The sequence below is a fragment of the Terrapene carolina genome, unplaced genomic scaffold, assembly GCF_002925995.2.
Source record: "Terrapene carolina triunguis isolate 2854851 unplaced genomic scaffold, T_m_triunguis-2.0 Scaffold837, whole genome shotgun sequence".
Taxonomy (NCBI): Eukaryota; Metazoa; Chordata; order Testudines; family Emydidae; genus Terrapene; species Terrapene triunguis.
The window spans coordinates 4,634,797-4,654,380 of NW_020665188.1; the positions used below are offsets into that span (position 1 = coordinate 4,634,797).

General features: G+C 42.2%; 1 protein-coding gene across 1 annotated transcript in view; it reads left to right on the top strand.

The window, feature by feature from the left end:
* Positions 1-242: 242 nt before the first annotated feature.
* The window catches only part of UBXN7 (UBX domain protein 7), a 44,333-nt gene continuing 24,991 nt past the window's right edge, over positions 243-19,584 (top strand). The window contains exons 1-5 of the mRNA XM_024217519.2: positions 243-404; positions 8,196-8,343; positions 9,960-10,027; positions 14,116-14,181; positions 16,717-16,829. Of these exons, the coding sequence (XP_024073287.1) occupies positions 263-404; positions 8,196-8,343; positions 9,960-10,027; positions 14,116-14,181; positions 16,717-16,829 (537 nt within the window). The 5' untranslated portion in view covers positions 243-262. The remainder of the gene's footprint in view (positions 405-8,195; positions 8,344-9,959; positions 10,028-14,115; positions 14,182-16,716; positions 16,830-19,584) is intronic.

A 19,584-nucleotide genomic window follows, 5' to 3' on the forward strand; every position in this document is an offset into this window, starting at 1 on the left:
TGTCCCAAGGAGGGACATGGCTGCAGCAGCAGGGGCTGTCAGTGCCTGGGCCTTGGTGGAGGGGGCAGGGCTAGAGGGCTCTCACTTTGGTCCTAGGCACCGCCCAGCGCTGGGGGGAGGGGACAGTAGCATCCCGCCCCTGAGGGGGCGGGGAAGTGGGTGGAGCAACCGCGGCCCCCAATAAAGCTTGACATTGAAATTGAAAGCGCCTCCCTGGCGGCGAGCGAGGGGACGGGGCGTTCGGTCGGTCGGTCGGCTGGCTATGCGCCTGCGCACAGCAGCCGGGCAGGTGGCTGGTGTGTTGTTATTCGGCGGCGGTGGCGGCGGCAAGATGGCGGCGCACGGGGGTTCTGCGGCCTCCTCGGCGCTCAAAGGGTTAATCCAGCAGTTCACCGCCATCACAGGTGAGACGCACGAAAGCCGGGGGTGTGGGCTACCGGGGCCCCGCGGGGGGGCTGTACACGTCCTGTAGCCCCAGTATCGGGGGGGCGGTGCAGGGGCAGCACCGGCGGGCTGGGCCCCGCTGCTCTGGTCCAGCTCCGAGCGTAGGCGGCCTGGCCCAGCGGCGGCTTCCGGCCGGGGGGCGGGCTGTGCCTGGCGGATCGGCGCTGGCACGGAAGCTCCCGGCTTGTGGGGTTCCCCATCCTCCCCAAAGCAGGCCAGGCCAGGGGCTGTCTCGTTTCTCTGTGACCTTCGGGGGGTGGCCCCGGCCCTGCTCTCCCGGCAAAGTCCCGGCCCAAGAAAGGGCGCTCAGGCATCCCACCGGGCAGGCGAGCCGCCGCCCGGCTTGTGTCTGCGGCACAGAGCCCGGGAGCCGGGTGGGCGGGCGGACATGCGGGAGGGGACAGGCTGCCGGGGAGCTGGGGGTCTGGCAAGGAATCACTGTCTGCTGTACGGGTGACACTCCAACGCTGTCAGATGCTCTTCTTTTTCCTCCATCGCCAGGACAGGTGCTCCTTGTACTCAACAGAGACCACAAGATGCATCAGTCTTCCTCCTGCTTCCCCCAGTGTAACTGAAGTTCTGTATGCTTGAGTAATTAGTGGGCAGCAGATTCTGGTGTAACCTGATCTGTGGAAGTAATCTATTAGTGCATTGAAATGATGATCCGCTTTGTTGGTATATATTTCCCCACCGTTCTTACAAATGGCACTGGATTGCTCCCAATGAAAATTCTTTGTTTGGTGTATCTTGAGCACTTGATACAACTTGTGCATAGTCTGTTTCATTATAGCTTCCTCTATTTGTGTGCCTTCACACCACAACAGAGGAGGGAAGGGTTTTAAAAGATAGGAAAATATGGCTGTCAAACTATAAAATCGTCAGAGTGACTTGGTGAGTGCAATAAGTGGAAGTACTAAGTTTCTTGTTATAACTAATTAAATTCCAGGTTGTATCTCTTTTAATAGTCAGGTATGATTGGCTCAAAATCTAGGTTAACAATATTGGAGATGTTAAGTAGCTAGTAAACTAACAGGGATACATGTTAGCCTGTACCCTGGGGAATTCTTAGTAAGTCAGTTCTTTGTAAATCGCAAATAGTCGTTTTTAATCCTCTCACAGTGAGTACATTATCTTATGGCTCTGCTGGGCCCCACTAATGAAGAATGAGAAGAAAGTCATTTAGTATATTTCTGCTGTAGGAAACCGAGAACTGACTTTTTGTTGTTGCTCACCAAGAAGAGTGGCTGTAAGAAATTGGAAAAAATACACACAAGAGCTACAATGAAACTAGATGACTTTTTGGTTCACATTTCAGTGTTTGCAGTGCTCATTTCAAGGCAGATGCAACATTAAATATTTTGTAAAGAAAGTAAAGCTGGTTTTAGAGCATTTATTAATTGTAGAACATTAGTGCAGACACACTGGTTCTAGACCAGAGGTTCTCAGGACAAATTTTTTGGTGGCGTCTGAGTGCGGCCACCAACCCTTACTGGTGGTCGCTCTCACACTTTTTCTTAAAATACTTAATTATCTTTAGGAAAAACAAATAAATATGCACATATAGGTGTCCAAATCATTGTAATTTATTTATTGCTAGCTAGTAAGTCTGCTGTGAAAAGTGATATTAACAAACATACAAGTATCACTTTTCATAGCAGCCTTAATTAGCCCTCCCAAGCCTAGGGACAAATTAAGCCCTGGATGGGGGATCAGAGAGGGAGTGTGGGGCTGGAGCCTGAAGCCCCGTGGCCAGAGCCCGAAGCCCCGCATCCGGAGTCTGGGGCCTACTGCTGTACAGCTGGAGCCTGGGGATGGAGCCTGAAGCCCCTTGGCTGGAGCCTGCGGCCCCGCCACCCCAGGGCTGAAGTCCAAAGCCTGAGCCCCATCGCCCCTGGGAAGGTGGGGAACTTACCGGCTGCCTGGTCCTCCCGCATTGTGACCCAGATATCTCCAGAACCGTCAGGACCCAACCCTGCTGGCAGCCCCAGCAACCAACACCAAGGCGATGCATCCAGGAGCAACAGGAAGAGGGAAGGGGCTCCTACTTTGCCTCCTCCCCCCAAATCACAGCCCAGGAGACTGTGGCTGCAAGAAAAGCCCCTGGTGGCCTCGTGCGGCTATGGTGGCCGCATTTGAGAAATGCGGTTCTAGACAACTTTTGTCTTCTACAAGCAATGATAGGTTTTGAATAGCAGAGACCTGAAAATGGCAACGTCCTTGCAGCTGCGAGTGACTGCACATAACTATATGGGAGTTGTAGGATGATGTGGTCATTTCAAAGTGTAAAAATGTTTGAGCATTGCTGATATAACGGCAATAAAATGTAATGGCATTTTTATAACAAATTGTGATTACAGTTTAAAGAAATTAGACGTCGTTTCCATACTTTTACCTAGTTATCTCTGATAACTAGTTTGCTTTTGTATTTATTCACCATTTTAATTAAGGCCTCAAAATAGAGTTGACTTCTATCAAGATTGTTGCTACTTCTCTTGGCAAATTGTCTTTGGAAAGTTGCTCTGTCAGACAAGCTGACATTGTCTGTGACTTAATGTAATAGCATAGGTCATTCAAAGTCACTTTATCCCAGTGGTTCTCAAACTTTTGTATTGGTGACCCCTTTCACATAGCAAACCTCTGAGTGCACCCCCTTTATACATTTAAAACACTTTTAAAATATATTTAACACCATTATAAATACTGGAGGCAAAGCAGGGTTTGGCTTGGAGGCTGACAGCTCGTGACCTCCCATGTAATAACTTCCTGACCCCCTGAGGGGGTCCCAAGCCCCAGTTTGAGAACCTCTGCTTTATCCAGACATTTTCCGGCCCTTGAAGTGTTTCATTTGAGGCTGGGCTGTTCTGACTAGAGCTTCCCGGGAAATCTAGTGTTGCCAAATATAGGTTGAGTGACTAAGATAAAATGGGTTTAGGCCAAGGTGGCTTAATTTACTACAACTCTAATTTTATACAATATAATCTTCTTTTCGTTGTTGCTATGGTATTTGGACACTTAAACTAATCATGAGTACAAAAGCTACCCCCAAGGCTAACTCCATTGAATTCTGCCTCTGTAACTCACTAACTGCCTTCACCTACAGTGACCTGAAGAAGAGCTCTTTGTAATCTTGAAAGCTTCTCTCTTTCACCAACAGAAGTTGGTCCAATAAAAGCTATTACCTCACTCAATTTGTCTCTCTAATATCCTGGGACTAACATGACTATGACAACACTGTCCCTCTGTGGGATGGAGAACTCACACTTGTGCTCTGATAGGTAGACTGTTAGGGAAAATAAATTCCCCAGATGACAGTGCTCTATGGCATTACTAACTTTGGGATACTCGGCCTGGAGGGGAAAGGTCTTTTGATGTAGAGAAGGAGGTGGTACTGCGAGTCAATGTTGTTACTCGTATCCATGAACAGTAATGGATACGGTAAGACACTGAGACTGGGAACCGTTTTAATAAATGGACACGTATCAACATGTAAACAAACCTTCCTCCATTCCTTCTTTCTGCCAGTTGTTATGCTCATCTTCTCTGGACTGAGCACCTGCTAGTTCTCTTTTGCTCACTCTGTATCTTGGTCAGATGATAAATAAAGTAGGGAACATGGCTTTTCTGCTATAAATATCCATCATACACTGGCTGAAACCGTTATACCTCGGTGGATAAAAATCAATGATTTTTTTGAAAACCAAAAAAATCGGATTTTTTTTGATTAAAATGCTTTTTGAGGAAAAATCTGATCTAAAGATAGATGCATTATAGCTCAAAGATATTTCATCATGGAATAGGGATTATACATTCTAATTCTATAGTATGAAACAATAGATTCATGTAATGTTTAAGAAGTTTTGTAAATGAGTTCCAATAGTTCATGGATTAGGGACCCAATCTTATGAGGTTCCAAGGGCTTCTGTATAGATTATTTAGGTTAATCTTTCTGTCTATCCAATGGGACTCAGTGCTCAGTCTAGAAGATACCATCAGAGATGCTTAGGTTTGCGGTTCTCAAACTGGATTTGTGTCTCCAGAGATAACATGCTTGTTTACAGCAAAAATGTTTTAAAATAAATAAACAGAGGTGAGAAATAACAGACTTCAACCCTATTGTCCCTCTGCAAATTTGTGTACACAGAGTCAATCCCTTACCTCTCTTTAAAAGTGCAAAGTTTCAAAAAGTTCAATGAATAGAAGATTGTTGGGGGCGGAATAGATCTGGACAAGGAGAAGAAGTCTGGAGATAAATGTGAGAAGGGAGGGACGGGCAGTAGAAACAAAAGTGAAACTGTTTGAGCAGCATATTCCAGAAGTCTTGAGGTCTTTCTGAGTGTAGCCTTTATTGATTTGAGATCTACCATACCATTCTATCACTAGAAGGGAAAACCTATAATGGCAGCAGGCCGTAAAAGAGACCCAGTTTGGGAATATTTTAATGAAGTTCCTCTACCTGTGGGTAAGACAGGCATGCCTGCAAAATGCAAACAGTGCAACAAAGAAATACAAGGCCTGGTTGCCCAAATGAAACAACATCACAGGAAGTGTTCCTTCTCAGGAGGTAGCTGCGTTGAAGATGATGAAAGCAACGTATCTGAACATGCAGGATCTTCAGGTTGGTCAACTTTTTTATTTCATACTTCTTTCTTAAGGATTGCCTGTCTTCCTTCTGGACTATTCTTGAATTTTCATGTTTGAGCAGAAAATATAGTTGTTACTGTGTGGTACTATCGTTTTAGATACAGTTGTGATAAAAAAATAAATAGCTGAAATAGGCAGATCTTCCTTTTACAATTTCACCTTTAAAGTAGAACTGAGTGTCAGTGAATGGAATGAGTAATACTAAATGAGCAGTATGGTAATAATAATTAAATAACTTCATTGACTTACTTTGTTTAGGAGAATCCATCATCAACATACAGCATTCTGAAGACTATCCACCTTCAAGATCACCACCATTTTCTATAGTTTCAGAGTTATATGCCAATGATCGCGTTTCAGTCACACCATGTATGTCACGTAGCCACAGTATATCACCTGTAGCAAAAAGAAAAAAAAAATCTCCAATATCCAGAAACAACCATAGATAAGTTTGTGATAAGAACCAGCAGATTACAAAAAGAGGTAATTGATGAAAAAATTGCCCGGTTTGTTTATGCAACAAACTCTCCTTTCCGTATGATTGAGAACCCACACTTCTTTAATATGGTTCAGTCATTAAGACCAGGATAGAGTCCACCCAACAGAGCAGATGTCACAGGCAAATTGCTGGATAAAGCTTACGAAAGAGAAATTTAGCAGTGTGCAAAAGGTCTAGAGGGTGAAATTGTTAACTTGAGTCTTGATGGGTGGAGCAATGTCCACGATGATCCTGTTGTATGTGCTTGTGTGACAACAGAAGAAGGGAATGACTTCTTTACAGAAACAATTGATACATCAGGAAATGCACACACAGAAGAATATTTACAAGTAGCTGTAAAAGCTAAAAGAAACTGTAGGAAAAAAAATTCAAATGTCTAGTACGCAGCTTGGTCACAGACAATGCTGCAAATGTATCCAAGATGAGAAGAAGTTATTTAGAAGAGAGTGAAGAGAGTCCCAAGCTAATAACATACGGCTGCAGTGCTCATTTGATGCACCTCCTAGCCAAAGACTTCAGTGTTCCAGAAATAAAGGCTAATGTTGAAATTGCAAAATACTTCCGTAACAGCCACTTTGCAGCAGCTGCTCTGAAAAAAGTGGGAGGAACCAAGTTAACTCTCCCACAAGACGCGGGATGGAACTCAGTAGTGGACTGTTTTGAGCACTATATCAAGAACTGGCCTAATCTGATGACAGTTTGTGAACAAAATCATGAAAAAATAGATGGCACTGTCGCAGCCAAAGTTCTCAACATTGGGCTTAAGAGAAATATTGAACACATGCTGAGTACCCTGAAGCCTATTTCTGTAACCTTGAACAAAATGCAGGGAAATAGCTGTTCTATTGCTGATGCTGTTGAAATTGGGAAGGAACTGAGTGAGATCTTAAAAAGAGAAATATGCAATGACAGAGTTAAATCACAAGCCTTAAAAAAAAAAAACCTAATGGGACAAGCACTATCTTCAGCTTATTTTCTTGCAAATATTCACAACACTTGGTACCAGGGTCAAACCTTAACTGTTGAAGAAGAGGAGTTGGCTATGACATGGACATCCAGCAATCATTCCTCCGTAATGCCAACTATAATAAACTTCAGCGCTAAGGGTGAGCCATTCAAGAAATATATGTTTGATGATGTGAACTGGTGGAAGTCACTTAAGCACTTGGATTCAGAGACTGTTGAAGTGATAATCTAACTTTTAAGAGCAGTAGCTTCTTCTGCCGGTGTAGAAAGAATATTTTCTTCCTTTTGACTAATTCATTCCAAATTGAGAAATCGTTTGGGACCTGAAAAAGCAGGAAAACTTGTTTTTCTTTTCCAGATTATGAACAAACAGGAAAATTAAGATGAAGACGACTGAGTTAGCTGCAGAATCCAATATTTTAAGTTTCTCATGTTGAGCTGGCTGACATAGTCGATTTTTTTTTTTAAATATATTTCATTTAACTATTTTAGTTAGAAACAATTTTAACAAAAACAAACCTGATTTTAAAAAACTTGAATGTTTAACTACATTCAAAAATTCATATGATTGTTTTGTTAAAAATATTATATTTGCTGTTGAAGAAAAAATCCAGAATACATAACATTGTTAAATAAAACAATTTAAATGTCTGTCTGGTGATGTTCTCCTCCTAATACAGCATGGCAAGAAAATCCTCCAAATATTAATGATTAACCTGTTGAATTGGAGATAATTCACCTCCCAATGACTTCATAAATATCTGCTTCAATTACCTTTGGTAAAGGAAATAACCAAAGAGCAGGGGGATTGGCCTGCTTAAACCCAGGGTTGTGAGCTCAATCCTTGAGGGGGCCACTTAGGGATCTGGGGAAAATCAGTACTTGGTCCTGCTAGTGAAGGCAGGGGGCTGGACTCGATGACCTTTCAAGGTCCCTTTGAGTTCTAGGAGATAGGACATCTCCATTAATTTATAATTTATTTATAAACAATCATTCATTTTCTGATATAGCTGTAAAACTAATCTGAAAAGTTTTCAAAATAAATCACTTTAAAAATGTATAGTGTAGGTTTCATTTTTAGAAGGTACACGTCTATCTCTGAGTTGTGAAGAATATGTATTAAGGTTATAATAACCAAAGAATGCACTTTTATGTAGAAATCCATGATTAAATCGAGTCCACCCTGCGTTATACTCCTTGCTGATTTAATATTAAGTTTTTCATAGGGTGATGAGAAGTTGATAGTTAATTTTGTGTATAACCCAACATCTTTCTGGATCATTGCACCTTCTTCATGTTTTGAATTTTGTGTTGGGCAAAGGTCTGAGACCTATTAAAAAAACAAAAAACATTAAATGGCTACTGCTAAACTTTTTTCTTTTTTTAAGGAAGGAGATAGGATTGAAGGAGAGCCACATTTCCATCTCCTTTTCCCCCCCTCCCAGGCAAGATGTGTACATTAGTGTTTCTTGTAATGGTTTCTAAACTATAAATGCAAAGCAAGTGACAGGCATATAAGCTGTGCATTCTTACTAATTACTAATTCTTTGAAAGAGCAATCTTGCCTGTCAGCTATTCCCAGCACCTCTTTGATCAGGGTCTTGATACTATTTTCTGAGACCTTTTTTTGTCTTTGGTATTATAGGTGCCAGTGAAAGTGTGGGGAAACATATGCTTGAAGCATGCAACAATAATCTAGAGATGGCTGTCACTATGTTTCTGGATGGTGGAGGCATAGCAGAGGAGCCCAGCACCAGTTCAGCAGCAGTGTCAACTGTCCGACCAGATACCGAGTATGTGCCTGTGTGAATGTATCCATATGAATGAATAACCTGTGTTGAATAGTGGTAGGATGGAAAGGTGGGAAAGTTTTGGCATCAAGGCATTTTGCTGTTGCATTGTTCATTTCTCTCATAACCTGCTGTCACTCCCTGTTACTATGTAGTTCTTTAATTATCTTGTCCACTTTTCCACTCCTCTGGTAGGGCCATTCTAGTAAAACTTTTATCTGGTAGTAATGGTCTTGTGGCTAAAACACAGGACTGAGTTTTAAGAGACCTGGGGTTTGTTTCTCGTTTTGACTTGGGAATATTACCAGTTCTCACTGCTGGTGTTAAAATAGTGCCTAGAGGTCAGCACCTTGTTGGTGTTATACAAACATATAGCAAAGAGATGGTCCCCTGGGCTGAAAATTGTACTATGACTCAATTTCCTCATCTGTAAGTTTTGGATAACATTTGCATACCTAACAAGGATATTGGTTACAAGTCATGCTAGCTAAATGCTGCTTTCAGGGGACACAGAAGCTGGATCTTGCACGATAGATATGTACGTGGTGGTAATGACAGTTACTTTCACCTCCACGTCACTGCTTTGAACTTTGTCTAAATTGGATTAGTTGTGGCTAAAAGGTAATTAGGTTTTTGGTCTTCAAGAAATGAGTTAGTGGTCTCTGTCCGGTTCCTAGGGGGCTTGTGTCCTACCATAAAATCCACAGCAACATTTGGCATTAATTGGTGCCTGTGTTGTGCATGAAAGGCCAGGGTGTGAATAATTATGAAGAGCATATTACACGCTCATATGTAGAGTTGGTCACTGAAAGGCATGAATGAGATGCATTTGTGCATTGTAGGAAAGTTTGCAGTGCTGCTTCCTTTGCTCTACCTGTTCTGTGGATAAATAGATAACTTTGACCCTGGAAACAATCTTACTAAACTTTCTGTCTAAATTCAGGTTAATTATAAAGGTGAAAGTGCCAGAAAAGGGTGTACTTGAGGTTAAAACAGCTGGAGTGGTGCCAACAGTCCTAGCTGATGCTAAATTCTGTACCTTTCTGCCATTTGCCTTTGACGGGTACTGAAGCTAAAAGTCTATATTTGTCAGTATGGAGGCCTTGTTTCTATGCAGATTCTTTGTGAATCAGTGACTTTTATACCACTATAAGTTAAAACCTATAAGTGCTTTTATTGGAATAAATTTGATACCTTGGCTCCATTCAGGAGCCAGCCAGTCCATCTCCTAAACTTCAAACACAGTGCCTAGAAGACTGTGAAGAGATTGGTAAAACAAATAAAACATTTCTCTCTGCGTTATGTAGGGTTGTAAGCTCTAGTCTGTGACACCTTCTATGCCACTCTGTATGCATGGAACCTCTTATGTGTCAAAGAACCTCTCTCAATTCAGGCTTTTTAAACATTCACGTCCTCTGTGGAGCCTTTGAGCCACCTGAAATGATAAAATAATTAAAAATTTGTACAACATCCTTACTTCACCTAGGTATCATACATCTGTACTTTTGTCTGTATCATTTAAGCTGCAAGATCCTTGGGCAGGAACTGGTGTTCTTTGTTTATACAGTGCCCAGCACATCCCTCAGTAAATAACAAGTTATTTTTTTCTACTCTGGTAGGGATGAAGTACGAGCACCAATTCCACAAAAGCAGGAAATTTTGGTAGAGCCGGAGCCCTTGTTTGGAGGTAAGATTTGTTTGTGTTTTTGTTTATGTTGCTTCTGGCCTGGGTGAGTGACAAAAGAAAAATCATAACTGACTGAGGGGTTGTCTACACATACCTACAGTGGTGCAGCTGCACCACTCTAGGTACTCCACCTGCTTGAGAGGCAGTGGCTATGTTGATATGAGAAGCTCTCCCCCCACCCCCAGTCAGCACAGAGCTGTCTATACCAGGAGTTCGTTCAGTATAAATGCATTGCTCAGAGGATGTGGATTTTCCATACCCCTGAGCGGTGTAGTTATACCAACATAAGTCTGGAGTTTAAACCAAGCCTGAGAAATTGAATCCCGTTGCTGCTTCTCTACACTAAATCTATAGCCGTAGGATGTGATTGCACACTTTGAAATACCTCTGTGCAGTTGGAAGTACGGTTTCTCAAAGGAGACATAGGTAATAAATCATGCATCACTGGGAGTGCAGTTTGCTTCATGTGCCATTTAAAGTGGGTGCTGCCTCATAAGTTATGCTAAAATACTCCTGTTTATTGGCTGAGTACAGTGATCCAGAAACAGAACTGGAAGATACTTCTCCCACATTAGAGATGCTCAAAGTGGTAGTATTGAAGGACAGAGTGATTGGTGAAGATTCAAGAGAGCTAGAGCTACAAAGGAGATAGGAGGATTAGAAATGAAGTCAGAAGTATATGAAGGGTAAAGACAAACTATTAATGAAATGTTAAAGAAAAATATTTGATTTTAGTTCTGCTTTGTTTTGAATTTCTTGAATGATCTGAACCTACCTACCTGCTGAAGAAATATTATTGGGGAGGCTTAGAAAGTAGGAGGTTTCTGAGAATGGGGGTGGTTCCCGGGCGTTCTACAGGCAATATGCAGTGGGCATTGCTGTGTAATGCACCAAGGCCCTAGTAATTGGACACTTGGCACAGTGCAAAGTAAGGATACCGTGTGAATTTGTTTTAGATGGTAATAGTAGCTTTTCCCATTTGTTACTGCTATCCATATTTTACTCTCATTTTCTCCTTTGGAGAATAAACTGAAGTTTTGAAATGCACCTTGTAGTTTTTATTTTCTGTTTGCTTTAAGTATAAGATTGCTTTATTATCTTTTGCTTTTGAAATGTTGCCTTCCTCCCCTCCCCTTATTTAAAGTGAAGGGCTAATGAGAAGATCACTTTCCTGCTAGTTAAAATATTGATCTTCTAAGAAGAGGTGGCTATTTATGATAATCCCTGGGAACCCCAATAAAGGTTCAGACTCCCATTGCGCTAGGCACTGTACAGACATGTAAGGAAGGACCATCTTTGCCCTAGAGAACTCAGTCTAGGTATACGGATATTTGGATTTGAATGTTGTCTGGTCTTTTTTTGCATGGAACTCTCTTGAGAATGAGATACTTAAATAATTGTCTGAAACAGAAGATAACACCAATCCATAGCCAACTATTAAATTACATTCCAAAGAAACACAAAAATATAGGACAGTGTTTTCAGACTGGCATGCCTAATCTCAGGTTCCTAAAGCCATACATAAATACCTAACTACAGGCGGGTGATTTTCACAAATGCTGAGTACTTGTAGCACCTATTGATTTGTGTGAGATTTATGGGTGCTCAGTACTTAACTCTGAAGTTCATATTGAAGCACCCAAGTCTGAACATTTTTGATTATAATGTACAAAGCAGATCACTTGGAGTCAAAAATATAATACCTTTTTTCATAGTTAGTAGAGATGAAAATTACTCCTGGGGGAATTGTGCGCTACTGCGTGTGTGCAGAATTCATGTCCCCCGCAGATTTCTTTGCTTCCCCGCAGAAAATGACGGGGAAGCAAAGGGAAGCCACAAGAGCTGTCATGCGCCCCTCCCCAGCAGTGCGGGCACATCGTTTCGGGCGCCCGGAGCAGCCGGCAGAGAGGTAAATCACTGTGGAGGAGACTCCACAGCCAGTGGCTCCTACCCTGCGCCAGTCTTAGCTGCTCGTCCCGGGTGGGTGGGGGGGCGGGGGAGAGAAGGACGATGGGACCTCCTTTCCCTGCATGGAGTGGCCTGGTCCAGATCAGACCCACCTCTAGAAACCTCCCAGGCTCTAGGGAGCTCTGCAGTCCCCCAGGCCCACCCTGCTTCCTGCCCCCATTGCTCCTCAGCCACAGGGCGAGAGGGTCACTGTATGGGGAACTGCTCCTCCCCACTTTGCCCAACCCCTGTGCATCCAGATCTCCACCAAGCCCTTCCCCCCCTGCATCCAGTTCCCCACCCCTGCACCCAGACCACCCTCCACACCTGAACCCCCACCCAACCATGCCTTATCCAGAGCCCCCTGCACCTGGACCCTCACCAAGAACCTCCCCCCTGCATCCGGACCCCCACTCCTGCACTGAGACTAACCTCTACTGAGGCCCCCTGCACTTGAGCCCCACCCCCCTTGCACCTGGACCACCCCGGGAAGCCCCTGCACCTAGACCTCCACTCCACTGAGCCCCAGCCAGCTGCACCTGGACCTCCACCTCATCAAGCCCCCCAGCACCTAGCCCCCCCGCCAAGCCCCATTTCCCCCCACATCCAGACCCCCTTGTGCCCCAGTCACCTGCACCCCTTGCAGAGTCCCATTCCCCCACATCTGGAACCCCCCAATGAGCCCCTGAGCATTCAGATTCTCCCCCCCACAAGACACCTGCACCCAGATTGCCCCACACAGAACCCTCTCACCCAACATCTGGATCCCCCCACACTAAGCACCTCCATTCTTGGATCCTGCTGGGCTGAGCCTGCTTGTCCCACACCTAGACTCGGGGCTAGGGCTGGGTGTGTGAGACTCTGTCCCTCTCGCTTACTGTCTTGGTGCACTGGCATGGAAGGGTAGGGCCCCGGGGTGTTTCTGGGGCAGGCCTGGCCCTCATGCTGTGTCAGGGTCAGGTGCAGCCTCACCACCGAGTTCTTGTCCTGGGGTGTCGGGGGGGGCCTTCAGGGTGATCTCGCACCTCCATGCAGCCAGTGGCCTGTGCTCCCCACTGCCATGCTGTAACCTTCAAGTTTATTTATTGACAAATAAAATATGCAGAATTTTGCAGAATTTTATTTTTTTGGTGCAGAATTCCCTCAGGAGTAGGCAGTGCCCATTAGTTCAACCAGTCTCCCTGCAAATGGATTTTTTTTAAAACAGGCTTTGTTTAATTTGTATGGTGGCCTCTTTCCATTTACTTTGTGTTTGAACATCTCCTGTAACTGAATTACTTTGAAAATACTGTCTTAATTGTTAAAAATGACCATTCCTAGGCAGACAAAAATTTGTAATAAATCGCTCTATGGTGTCTTGTCTTATGGCCCCATCAGGAGTACTTTGGAGCAGCAGCTATAGATAGTAATGCCAGGTGACTTCAGCCCAGCCCTTTATCCTGGTATTAGAGGTCTGTGTGAGTTAATTGCCCAGACAGAGAATTGGAACAGTATCTCCCCCCCCTCCTTTTGTGCCCAGAGGCAACTGCATAGAGCTCCTTGAGGGGGGTTTACTTGGGGATAGGGTACTAGCAAGATTCCTCCTTTTGAATCCAGGTATTGCCCACCCCACCCAACAGCCAAGAAGATGATGTGAGTGAGAGGCCTGACAGAACTAAATTGGAGAACTCTGGGAGTAGCTGCCTTCCTAGAGGATTTTCCATTATTACTTCTCCAGGACATATAGTTATTTTCTAAAGTGGGTCCCTGTTTTATGTTTTGGGTTCAGTGTGGTAAGAATTATTTAATTTAAATACTATATTGGGCAGCATGGCAGAAAAGCAATCAGGATGGGTATGTACAAGCATATCAGAAATGGGAGGCCCAGCATTTTACCTGCTTTCATCAGCAACCTGGATTTGCTTTGAGGAAAGACTTACTCTTGGGGGCATATCCTAAAGTAAAATGTGGTGATACTTAGATCTGTTGTTTTGGTTTCCCCAACCCTTCCCCAGTGACCTTACTCCTCCTTATATGTATGCTTTGGGTCTTCAAGCTTTTTGCATCACAAATTTGTGGTATGCCATCATTCAAAAGTAATTCTTTGACAATCTAGCTTTTAAATTACATCTGAGATATCTTTTTTTTTATTTTTTTTAAAGCTCCTAAACGACGCAGACCTGCCCGTTCAATATTTGATGGTTTTCGGGATTTTCAAACAGAAACCAGTAAGTATCCGTGGTTCATTATGGTAGGGTTTCTAGTTTGTTGTGTAACTTTGTGGTGTGGAATGAACAGAGTTATCTGCTATTGGCCATGATCATTGGCTGCAGTCATCAAACAATTTTTAATTTTAAATGAGATTGGAATTTCCTATGCAGTAGGCAATATTCTATTCTAAAACTACTTTATTAATCTTTAATTGTAGTGGTGCCATTACTACTTTTATAATTAAAGATATGTCTATTTATTAACTACAGCTGTCTCCCCACAGATACTAGTGTCACAGTGAGGACTGCTTTTATAATCATTGCAATTTTAAATAGTTGTGAGGTGATTATGTTGAAAATGCCAAGTCATGGAAATATGAATCTTGTCAGATACTATTGGATCTTGATGTGACACTGATGCATACTTCCAATCTTCTAAATAAAAATAAAACAAAAAAACCTGTGTGTGCTCTGTGGCAGTACTGGACAGATGAGTAAAGTACTTGCCATACCAGAACGGACTTTGATAACCCAATTTTAATTCTTCAAAAGCATTTTTTCCCCCTTGGTGGTGGGGGATGGAAAGGTGGGGAGAGAACTCAAGAATCTTAGGGGAATTAAAGCTCTGATTCACTAATCTGGTCTTGTGTGGCCACTGTTGCTGTGTGCGCGCTCTTATTAATCTTCAGATTAGTCCTGGGTTTTGCTTGGCAGCACAGAAAGTTCTCAGTGAATTTGTTTAGCCATTTACCATTGCATCCGCCCACCCATGTGCAAAATCTCCAAATGACAAAAGTAATAGAGAAACTCTTCTAAATCATAAAATTTCAAAAAATGACTCCTTTGGCAGCTGTGACAAATGCAGCCTTAATAACTTTTATTGTCATTAATCATTTGTATTACCGTAGTGCCTAAGAGCCCTAGTCATGGACCAGGACCCCTTTGTGCAAGGCACTGTACAAACACTGAACAAAAAGCTGACTATCTTCTACTGGCATCACTCAAAGAGTCTGAGTCAGACTCTTCAGTAATAATCAACCTATTTAATTAAAGGTAGTGTCATTGGCTTCTCTGTGAATAACCTATACCTACTGCACAACCACATTTTTTGACTCCGACGCATGGTCTCAGACAGTGTGCTTTAAATTATTTGAACAAAAGACATACTGACTGAGGAGTCTATGTTAAAGTTTAGTAATGTACTGGGAAGTGGTAGATTTAAACAGTACAGTAGAATTTAGGGTTTAATTACTCTGTTTCCACAAAGAAAGACGTTCCAAAATGTTTTTGACACATCCTTACAGTAATCCAAAGTGGAATGGCCCACACTGGTGCATAAAAAGTGGAGTCTACAGCTCCGTGATCACCAGCATGGGTCAGATAGGTGGAACACGTGACCTTTTGTCTGTTATTATGGTGTGTGTTACTAAAAGTGATTAATATTGCAGGCAGTGTTTAATTCTTTCATATCACTACACTAAATGTCTGAGAATCTGAAAGCATTCCACCATGTCAACTGTAGCTCTTGAAGAAGGGTATATGATCCAGTTACACATTCATCTCTTATCTAACTTTATAAAATTCAATAAAAATACACCAAAAGCTTTTTCACCTAAATGAAAGCTGGAAACTTAATAGTTAAAGTCTGACACTAATCTAGCCTTTAATGTTTGCAGACATGTTTCCAGGGGTTGCAAAATAGTGATATTTACAGGTACAGGAGGCTTCTATACTCTGGTCCACTGCACACTTGCTTGTGTCCAGTGGAGAGTTGGCTGACCACATGGCCCTGGCTCCCCATTTCCAACTGCTAAACTGCATAAAATACTCTGTGCATTTGCTTTTTTAGGTAAGCAATTGCTGTAATTCCCCCAAAGATTTCATATGATCACAGATGGGCATGCAAGGTGGCCTCATAATCATGAATGGGAGAGGTGGTATCCACAGGACACTGTTTTTCAAGGTGTGGTATAGACTATAGAAAGAGTTTGAGAACCTCTGACCTATAAGAGGTTGCAATAACTAAGTCTATCAGTGAAAGGATTTAATGTTAAATGTGAGTTTCAAAGAATATTCTGTTTATGTGAAGAAATATCTGATTCTGTCAAAGGGGTCCTTTGATGTTTGTGAAGGTGAGGGAACAGGTGAAAGATCAAACTAGAAATATTTTTGGATGTAGGTCAATATTTGAAAAACAGGAGCCTAAATTTAGACTACTAAATCCATATTTGGGCACCAGAATAAGTTGCCTGATTTTTCACAATCAGATCCTACTAATGTGTACATTTTACAAATCAAAATATATTTAAATAAATGAGAGTTCAGCGTTCAGCACTTCAGAAAATCAGAGCACTTAGTTGCCTTGTTATGGATTTAAAACCTCGACTTTAGGATCCTGTCTTCAAATTAAATCGTGGCCTGTGCACTTTGTAACCTTGTAAAATGATTTCAACCAGGTGAATTTGTATGTAGGGAATAGGGATGAAGGCAGCGTAATGCACTGTTGTGAGTATTTTGTCTAATTCAACTCCTGTTCCTCCCGGGGCTGTATAGTTCGACAGGAGCAGGAGCTGCGGAATGGAGGTGCAATAGATAAGAAACTCACTACCCTTGCAGACCTCTTCAGGCCTCCCATCGATCTGATGCACAAAGGCAGCTTTGAAACGGTAGGTTTCTGTCTTTCAATAAGACTGCCTATGTGTTAATTGGGCATAGCTTGTAAGCCCTACATCAGCATGCATGTCCAAATTGATTTATAGCGTAGTCGTACAATAAATTACAAGAAAACAAATAGTCTGCTTCTAAATATTGGCAGCTAGCACTTGCATGGTGGTAGTAATTTTATGAGTTATATAGGACTGATCTTAGCAAGTAGTGACTGATTTCTAAAAAGGGTGGGCTTGTTATCCACTGTTCTCTTCCCTGGCCCCCTTTTTTTTTTTTTTTTTTTTTTTTTTTCCTTTTAAATGTGAAGTTGAGCAGATGTCACTGATGAAAGATTTCAGTGCGTGAGTGAAGCTGACTAGAATGGAAGAATCCTAGTTATTTAAATTCAGGAAAGGTGCTGTGGCTAAAGGTTTTCTGTACAGGTCCTCTGGGTACAGGATTTCTGTGCAGAAGCATGATCTTTCTGCACAGAAGCATGGTGGTGAGGGAAATACTATTCCACAGATCAAGTAGTATGATGATGATCATCATCAATATTGTCCTCGCTCTTCCCTTTCTAAGGAATTCCAGAGCATTGTAATTGCCTGGTTCTCCTGTCTCTCAGATCACTATTTCATCACCAATGTTCCTCAGTGCTCTTCTCTTCTCCCTGGATGCACTGAACCCTTTAGAGGGGATGAGATAGCACAAGGACAGATCTCTAACTGCTTCCAAGTCTACACCTCCACTCACTTGTGACCTCTGCCTCTTTGTTCAGTTTTACAATTGTGACTGCATCTGGCATCTCACCCTGATGTTCCAACAACTCAATTGTAATGTGGCAAAGACTAGATGGTAAGCTTATTGGGGCAGGGACCATCTTTTTTGTTCTGTTTGTACAGCTGATCCATGACTAGGGGTACTAGAGGAAGTTATTTTTCCACCATCCCCAAAACACTCTCCTATCCATCAGTTAACCGCTATCCTCACTTCCATGTTCTTTGTCATCTTTGCTCTTTTATGCTACTCCTATGCCTGGGACAGCCTCCTTCTTCTTGTGTACCTGGTAACGACACAGTTTTTTAGACCCTCCTCAAAACTCACTTCTAGCTAATTACAACTCAGGCACAACTAGCTAACCCCCCCTCCATGTACCTAACTAGATGATACATTTATGAAATCTAGTAAACCTAATGTGACAGTTCTAATGGTCATAAGCTAAAGTTTTTGCCTCCAGAAATATCTAAGATTAAATGTTTCAGACTGCTTACACCCTCGGATCTTGGTATTATCTTATTGAAATAAATATTTAGATCATTTCTTCTGTATTAGATTCTAAATTCCTCAGGGGAGGGGCCATAGCTTATTTTATAAATAGGGCTACTCACATCTGTGACATTTACACAAAAGATAGCAGGAGTGGCAGTATCCACTCTAGTTAAGGTTGCATGAGCATTTCTATTCAATCCCTTATTTTCAATCATTCAGATTTTTGTAGCTCATCTCTTTGGGCTGAAATTTTCTAGTTTTCATCTGCAACTTAAGTCAATTTACGCACTTCTTAATGTTTTTTGAGGTTTTCTGTCATGACGAGTTGTCATTTTTAAATGTGTGTGTGTGTGGGGGGGTGGGAGTAAGTTTTTCCAACTATTTAAAATAAATAAATAAATACAATTAAAAAAATTGCAACTTTTTGCACCAGCCATTCCTCCACCCCCGGTCTAAACTGTTATGGGTAGAAAATTCAATTTTGGCATTGGAAGTAGCTTTTGTTGAGGAAAAATGCCTTTGACTGTTCCAGTGAGTATTGATTTGTCTTCGATCAAGTTATGACCCATTCTTCATGTGATCAGTACACTTTACGTAGGGTTTATTGCTATCTGCATGTGGCTAACTTGGCTGTATTGTGAAGGTGTACATAGCTTGTGGCAAGGATTCTGTAAGAGCCCTGATTTAGTCCTGTAAGCCAATGGTTCTCAGCCAGTGGTATGCATACCTCTTGGGGTATGCAGAGGTCTTTCAGGGGGTAATCAACTCATCTAGATTTTTGCTTAGTTTTACCACAGCCTACATAAAAAGCACTAGTGAAGTTAGTGCAAACTAAAATTTCATACAGACAATGACTTGTTCATACTGCTCTGTATACTATACACTGAAATGTAAGTACAATATTTATATTCCAATTGATTTATTTTATAATTATATAAAAATGAGAAGGTAAACAATTTTTCAGTAATAGTGTTCTGTGACACTTTTGTATTTTTGTCTGCTTTTGTAAGGAAGTCATTTTTAAGTGAGGTGAAATTTGGAGTATGCAAGACAAATCAGACTCCTGAAAAGGGGTATAGTAGTCTGGAAAGGTTGAGAACCATTGTTGTAGACCTTTTAAAGTAATAGGGGGAGTTGCTGTACACTAACACCTAAAGGTTTGCAGGAGAAGGCTCTCTGCAACTCCTCATGTTTGTGGAAAAGAGCTCCTCAGTAAACAGGAGGGGGATTCATTCTTGCAGATCTCCAGAGGTCCATGGCACAGAAGGTATTACTAACAACAATATGTTACAGTCTTAAACAGCTTGAAACCACCCCCACCTTTCTTTTTAAATAACTAGGAAATTCCACACACACCATAAGCCTGTGTTGAAAGCATTAAGATTGCATGTTTAAACACTGAAGTGTCTCTGAAACTGTAGAAAGTGTGTTGTGTTTTGAGAAACAGTATGTGAGCAAGTAACACTGCTCTACAGCCAAAATGCTTCTGAAATAAATGTAGTCAAA